The sequence below is a fragment of the Cariama cristata genome, unplaced genomic scaffold, assembly GCF_000690535.1.
Source record: "Cariama cristata isolate BGI_N322 unplaced genomic scaffold, ASM69053v1 scaffold25104, whole genome shotgun sequence".
NCBI lineage: Eukaryota > Metazoa > Chordata > Aves > Cariamiformes > Cariamidae > Cariama > Cariama cristata.
Window position 1 is genome coordinate 2,908 of NW_009612680.1, and position 8,213 is coordinate 11,120.

General features: G+C 35.7%; 1 protein-coding gene across 1 annotated transcript in view; it reads right to left on the bottom strand.

The window, feature by feature from the left end:
* Positions 1-430: 430 nt before the first annotated feature.
* Positions 431-8,213, bottom strand: part of LOC104160591 (sodium channel protein type 1 subunit alpha-like) — a gene marked incomplete at its 5' end in the record, with an annotated part of 12,043 nt that continues 4,260 nt past the window's right edge. Inside the window, 5 exons of the mRNA XM_009698751.1 lie at positions 431-2,348; positions 2,688-2,958; positions 3,333-3,437; positions 5,123-5,260; positions 5,603-5,656. Coding sequence (XP_009697053.1) covers positions 1,180-2,348; positions 2,688-2,958; positions 3,333-3,437; positions 5,123-5,260; positions 5,603-5,656 — 1,737 coding nt within the window. The remainder of the gene's footprint in view (positions 2,349-2,687; positions 2,959-3,332; positions 3,438-5,122; positions 5,261-5,602; positions 5,657-8,213) is intronic.

Genomic DNA, 8,213 nt, shown 5'->3' on the forward strand with positions numbered 1-8,213 from the left:
ATATAAACATGCACTGATAGCATCCAAACTATCTATAATGGTAGATAATATGTAATTTTACCTGTTGAATGCTTGCACATTACACTTATTGTGGTACATATTTGATGCAATAAATGTGCTAAGGTCATTATCAGTTTGCTCAAACATGCACCACAGGTTAAAAATTACTATTTACATAACAGAGGGCTTTTCATTAACATGTACAACAACATCAACCTTACTGAGAGCTGAAGATGGCTAAACAATACTGCAGGATAAAGCAGAGCAACTTTATAAAGGGCTCCTTTTGATCAATTTGGAGGGCTGAGGCAGATTCATTCAGTATTTGTATGCAGAAAGGCATTTGACAAAGACAAAGTCCATGACTCCAGGCCTAGAAAGAAGTTTGCACTTTCTGAAACTTAATGGTCTGTGCAAAAAATAATTCGTCTCTACTGTTCTCATGAGTTATAGGGGACTTTAAAGGCATACCAAGACTTGTTTGGACATGATACAACATGAATACATTAATTAAGCACCTCAAAATCTGTTATTCCTTTCCAGAAACACTGCGCTTAAAAAATCTGTTTTTCTTTGTGACTTAATGTTATTTTCATGCATGATCTATAAGTGCAGCATGCCTTCATGCAAATAATTTCTGTGTGTACATTAGTCATATAATAGAACACCTGGCCCCTGTACCTGTAAAGGTGTACTTAATCCCCTTCCCCAACAGAAGCCCCATTTACAAAAATAGTCACATATAATAAACAACATATGACTAAAAATAAGAAGAATCCACCAACACAGATTTTGTAAAAATATGACGTATGTGGCAGTTGAAATGCAAACAGTGGATACAGGTACCGTATTGTTTTATGCTAAACACACAAATACTTGGTTTGCACCCCTTTAACTGGTCCCTACAGTCTGATTAGCCATTTTTTCTCTCCTCTTCAGCAGTGTCAGCTGGTAGTGAGAACAGTAACCTCCTGTCAAGGTTGTTTCCCTATAGCACAGTCACAGTCACTGACGAGGGGTCACTGTCTTTTAATAGGCACTGACCTTTAATGTACAGTATATTTGTAAAAATTGTCAGTTTGGCATAGACCTCCAGCTGGAGTCCTGTTGACACAAACACATGATCCTTACAGGCTAAGAAGTAATTTGCACATAGATGATTTTGCTTGCTATTTGCTTTTATTTCTGAACATCTTTATCTTCCTTTTCATGCTTTTCTTTGACTGGCCTTGTTACACGATCATAAGAAGGTGGACAAACTGCTGTTGATGCGGTTATATCAGTTTTCTCTGTAAATGAGTTTTCATTTAACTTGTCAATAAGGATTTCATCTTTCATACCCTGACCAGCGCCTCCTTCAGTTTTGTTTTTGTTATAGATAAAGGAAGCTTGCTTTACTGTTCGTTTTAAAAGGTGACGTCTATAAGCCCGTTGAATAATGACAGCAGATACCTCCTCCTGTTTTCTTTTTAATGTGGTTGTAATTGGTTCGTAGGAAGCTTTTGAAGGATTGGATGCCATAAACCGATCTTCCATCTGTATTCTGAGGGCATCCATCTCCCCACTTTCCCCCAAAACACGCTTTGTGAAAGCAAACAAGATGTCAAGGCAGTGAATTCTGTCACCACTTACCATGGGCAGATCCATTGCAATAAGCTGGACTTTGTTCGGTTTGGGTAGATGAAGAGGAGGCTCAAGTGCTGCTGCAAAATCAGATAATTTCTCAAATTCCATGAATTGTGTTGCATCGGGATCAAACTTCTCCCAGACTTCATAGAACATCTCAAAGTCATCCTCACTCAAGGGTTCAGCACTTTCTTCAGTAGCAACACCAAAGTTCTCCAAAATCACAGCAATGTACATGTTCACCACCACCAGAAATGATATGATAATGTAGCTGACAAAGAAGAAAATCCCAACGGAAGGGTTGCCACAGTCACCTTTCACAGAGCTCCCAGGATGAGCTTTGTTAGGGTCACAGTCTGGCTCCCCACTGTTAAGAATTGGGGCTAGCAAACCATCCCAGCCAGCAGACGTTGTAATTTGAAATAGGCAGATCATGCTGTTGCCAAACGTTTCAAAGTTGAACATGTCATCGATACCAGCTTCCCTCTTAACATAGGCAAAGTTGGACATGCCAAATATCGCATAGATAAACATGACCAGGAATAGCAGCAGGCCAATGTTGAACAAAGCGGGAAGAGACATCATCAAAGCAAAAAGCAGGGTGCGGATTCCCTTAGCGCCTTTAATGAGACGCAGGATTCGACCGATTCTGGCAAGTCGGATGACTCTGAACAGTGTGGGGGATACAAAATATTTCTCAATCATCTCAGCTAAAAACATACCTAAAACAGAAAAGAATAAAACAAAGATACATTACCATTCAATCTCTATATCACAGTAGAAATTTAGAAAAATAGTTCAAAATTGGTGGTTCTATGTAGCAATTAAAGATACTCTGTAGATTCCACTTGCATAATGTCTGTTATACCAGTTATGCTTAATATTTACAAGTGCAATATATATTGAATGATTATAATGGTTTTTATGTTTGGGTTCGGTAAATTATTAAATAAGTTGCATAACTTAGTTGTAAACCTTGTGATGGCAAAGGCAACCATATAGCTCTATTGGAGTAAAAGTTCACCTTTTACTCTCTTTTTAGTTTAATAAACAAGACTTACCTACTATTGAGAGAATGACAACTACAAAATCAAAAATGTTCCAGCCTATAGTGAAATAGTAATGGCGAAGTGAAATTAATTTCAGGACACATTCTCCAGTGAAAAGGACAATGAACACCAGATTTATCCAGTATAAAATATTTTCCATTTCTTTACTCTGGTCATCAGTTTCTACCATCATGGTAACCATGTTAAGGCAAATAAGGATCATGATGCTGATGTCAAATACTTGCTGTGTCACAAAATCAAAGACCATGCCTTGGAATTTGTTCTGAGGAAAAAGAAAAAAAGAAACATCCAATACAAACTGTAATTATTTTTCTTTTGCTGTTACAAGAAATTAGAAACATACATGCAATAAGACCTATGAGACTTCAATAAAAACGTAACTAGTGATCTTAAGCAGAGTAGTCAAATTAAAGTGAATAAACAGCTTAGTTCAGCCTCCTTTGTTTGCATATTCGTACATAAAATGGCTGCAAGGGAAAAATATTTTTTTTTACTGTGTTTTTATTTTCCATTTTTGCTGACTGACACACTAATTAATGATAATTTTCTCATGGCCATTTTTCTGCTCTCTATGTATCAGTAGAAACTGAGCTGTTTGTAAATATCTATTGGTTTAATGTGTATAAATAATTTTACCCCTGGTCTTGGTATAGGTTTTTGTGGTTTTTTGGATCCCAGCTTTTTCATTGCATTGTAGTACTTCTTCTGCTCTTCTGTCATAAATATGTCTTGACCTCCAAAGTAAAAACATGAAATCAAAACTGGTTATAATCACATTTATATACAATGTTGAAAAAAGTCTTAAAGAGAAATGTGGTTTATTTATTTCTTTCATGAATATCAAGAAGACTGAATTGGGAAAAATATCTTAGCTATCAAATCCAGCTGTCTGCATCTAAGCATTTAGTCCAGAAGTTGTTTGGACATCCAGTACTGCATCTCACAAAAACTAGTAATGCAACTTTTTCTATATTTACTTTCCTTGAACTCCAAGAAATCCTTTTCAGTACCTCTTTTCTATTATAGAATGAGATAACAGTTAAGAGCACCTGAGATAAGCTCAAATAGTCTGGGCTGCTCAGTACTGTCACTTCTGAACTGCAATTTTAGTGAAATAAAGGAAGCAAATGAAGTCAGGTTTTGAGTACATGAATGTGTTAGTGCTTTAGGTAGCTCTAGTTTAGCAATAGCAACATTGGCATTGAGACTCAAAGTCTTCAAGGTTTTTGAGAAGACGAGTATCAGACTTTGGAGACTGAGCTGAAGATTGAAGCAGTCTTGATACTATTAACAGCAAAATGCTCTCTTTTAAGTCTTTTATCTTGTTTAGCTTCCATGTTCAGTGAAGTTCTGATTAGCAAGAGCCAGAACTGGCCTTTGGCGTCTGACAGTGGAGATAAAGAGAATTATAGGTCTTTCATGGCAACCTAACCAAAATCCACTGCCCATAGTAACTTCCTCATAGAGACTGAAAGAAAACCCATCAGACTCCACGTACCTCTTGAAGTAAATTTTTCCTGGATAAAGGATACTTGCAGACATCTAATTCCAGGAATGTCTATGAACACATAGGACTGGATGCAGCCCTCTTGTGGATGAGTGTTTGGGAAGCTTGAAGATGTGGGAATGCATGCACTGTATACGCTCCCTAACCATACACCTCTAGGCCTCTAGCAGGTACAGCTTCCAAAAATGTTACTTAGCATCTCTCATTAGTAACATCAACCCAAAGAAAGTGATGAAGTCCAGTAGGGTAAAATTAAACTAGTAATTCATAGCTGCTTTTGCCCTTTCATTTTCATTACCTTATCCATTTACAGAAAATAATTTAAAAGATGAGCATCTGCTACTCAGATCATCTATACCAATGAGATTATCTACATCTGCACTAAGAAGCAATAAAAAAAGGCCCTGAGATAGTTACAAACCAGTCCTGTTCTGTATAGTTTCAGGCTATTCAGTGCCACAAAACAGAACTGGAATACTTGGGATCATTAAAACAGCATCTGTAGTAGTGTGATGAAATAATGCTTTAGTTTTCATAACCAGGTAGCTATTTTTTTTGTGCTGATAGAATCACTACAAATCAAGAAGAAAAAAAATCAAGAAATTATGAGTGCTTTAATGTAGAGTCCTAAATCAAGGGGTTGATCATGTAAGGAGATTTCGTGAAGTTTAGGCATGGAAAAGCAGATGACTTGAGGAAGACTAAACTGGACATTGAAAACAGAAGGGTCTGTCCCATTCACTACAATGTAAAATCTTATAACGTTACTGCATACAACATCTTGGTAAGATTTTATATCCTAATACACTGCAGCTTTTTCAATTTTGAACAAACGTTGGGTATACATTCCATATATCATGCACCTGCAAAAAGGCAATATTTTAGAATGTCTTTAGAAGTGAAATGAAACAATACTTATCTTCTTTTTTTGCTGATTGAAGTTATCGATAATGACACCAATGAACAGGTTCAAGGTGAAAAAAGACCCAAAAATGATAAAGATGACAAAATACAAATACATGTACAGGTTGTCTTCATATTTGGGTTGCTGTAATATCTAAGAAAAAAAATGTGAAATATCATTTCCAAGTTTTCATGTGAAAATTGCAGCTGAACAAGTGGCAACCTTGGGCAAGATGTCCTTGATATTTTGTGTTTGGACAATACTGCTATCACTTAAATCAATGTATTTTGTCCATTCCATCTATTACTGATAGCATCTGGCAGTTTGGATTCAGTTTTCCAGAATTTGTTACAGCAGAATCTCATATTAGTTAATTTAATTTTGTTTCAATCTATTGTATGGATATTAATTGCTTTTGGAAGATATATAAATACACACTTGTTGATAAACAGACCTCAAGAAAAAAAGATAATTTAAAATATTTGCAATACTTACATCTCTTGAGTCAATAGCTGCGTACATAATATCCATCCAGCCTTTAAATGTAGCCTGTAAACAGTACACACCTGTTTAAGCTTAGAGCTTGAAGACAATTCATATAATTATTTCCAGCAACTGAGTACAGTACCAGGAATGATTATCATAACATGAGATTTCTAGATAATTCTGTCTCTTGGCTTTCTTCACAGCTGCTCATTGGATACATTGCTGTGTATCCCCCTACCTGAACATTTTAAGCAGTGAGCATAATTAACTTATTTCTCATTAATTATCACAAATGATAGAATGCAGTATCATTTTAGTGGACTAAATGTTCATCACGTCAACTGCAAATGCTATGTACAGCCTTATATAACCCAGTTGCTACCAATGAAGACTGATGTGTAGTCCCTCCCTCTGAAATCAGTCAGAAAGGTGGCAACCAAAGGGAACAACAAATTTGATCAGCTCAGAAAAGGTATTTTGCTATCAATCAGAATTTTGATTTTTCTCTACTTTGAAAGACTTTACCTGATTTAGTAATTCTATTTTCACTTTAAATGTATTGTGTTTTACAGAGACTAGATCCCTCAGATATGTTCTGAGATAAACTGGTAAGAAGAAGATGTGTTTTATGTGCATTGAAGACTTAATATGACTCATAGGTGGCAGCATTTAATGAACTTTTATAGCTATTTCCTCGGCCCAATATCTGTAATTTTTTATATTTCACAGTGAGGTGTAGATTGCTTCATCTGAGAGTTCAAAACAGAAAGTAATTTTGTCCTCTACCAATTAGTTGTCTTTTGACTAGGCAAAATCTCCAAGTAGGAATCACTCAGTTTTTAATGCAGTGGTATCCAGAATAAAACAAAGAAGTGAGATCGTTCTTTGTCATTTAATCCCTATTATAATTTTGCTAAACAAGGCTGCAGATCATTCATTCCTTCGTATTCCTTGCCATAGAGACCAGTTGCAGAAACAAGTAGGGAATGGAACACTCTTCATCCATGGTTATTGCTGTATCTCTGTCATCTTGAGGTTTCGTTTCTAGTGGAGGTTTCAAAAAGGCTTTGCTTATGCAGCGTACAAGGCAGCTGGCATCATCCTGAAGTGAACTTAAAATGAGAAGGAATTATTTTCCTAAAGGAAAAGAGATCTTTTACATTTTTGAAACAGTGGAATACTAAAAAGAGCATGATTATCCTGAGATGCAAATCCAGTGTGCAACAACTTTCACATCTTGGGGCCAAGACAGAAAAAATGAACTTAAGGCAACTTACAGTACGATGGTGAAATCAACGTGTAGTATCAGAGGAACAATAAATCAACAATAAATCTGAAACAAGTAGAAGTCTCAGCTGAAGAATTTAAAGTCCTTGTGGAACATTTGGACTGCAAGGGATTAGGAGCGGTAAGATCAGCTTTATTTATGTAATTCTTAATGTATGCTTAACTAGTTCTCAAAGACTGTTAGTGATGGACACTCCACAACCTCATAAAATATTTATTCTTGCACTTGTCTTTATTGTTTCCCAACATCTAAATCCTTCTGTTGCCATTTAAGACTGTCTGTTGTCATTACACATCTGGAGAGCAGAGTACTAATCATCCTTTGTGCAGCACCTTTTACTTATTTGCGAACAGATTGTTGCTGCCTTTCTTCTTTAGGCTGTGATCACTGTTCTTTCAATCTTTCCATGTTGATCTTGTTTTCCAGAGCTCTGATCATTCTCATTATTTTCCTCTGACCTCTCTTCCACTAGTTCATCTCTTGAAATGGTAATCAAAACTGGTCTCAGCTGAGGTCTTACAAGGTCTAAATAGGGCAGGATGATTACTTGACATCTTAGAGGCACTACTTTTGTATATGTCTTCGTACATTATTTGCATTTTCTGGAATGTCATAACTTAGGTTGAAATCAGCACTTCAACCCGAAACACTAAATGCAAATAACGGGCATACTTTTACATCAGAAAGATGACACAAATGGTGGAGTGGCTCTTCTGCAAAGTGTATGCTGTTGCCTCAAATTCAGATACATGATGATTCTTGCATATCATCATCCAGGCAAAGAGAAATTATTGGTTTTTGTAAATTTATTGATATAGCCTAGACTAACGAAAGCGCATAGGAAAAAAAATAGACTAATTTTAAAATATTAAGCTTCACCATCATCAGTAAAGTACTCAATTATAAACACACAGGACATTTCATCTAGCACTGGGAAAAAGAGCTGAAGAACTGAGCTGTTGTATGCTTATTACTGTTATTAAAAAAGCAACTTGAAAAGAGTGTGGGAGTGAAAAAATATAAATATAACATATTACTATCTTGCAGTTCAAAATATCTAAAGTAAAATACTCATTTTCCACAAGTTTCACAAAACCATAAGATATTACCATTATTGAAGAAATTAAGAAAAAAACAATCCCCAAACCTAATTAAAATGAAGTAATTTTAATAATAAAATATGCTCCCTCATCATATTATTTGTTTTATTCCAAATCCCTCCTGAAAATCAGTAGGAATTGGTGAATATAATCATTGTTATGCAAAACCATTTACACTAGTTGAGAATGTAGCTGTGGGAAAATGGATTCTTAATTCCCAAAGCAAAAGTGT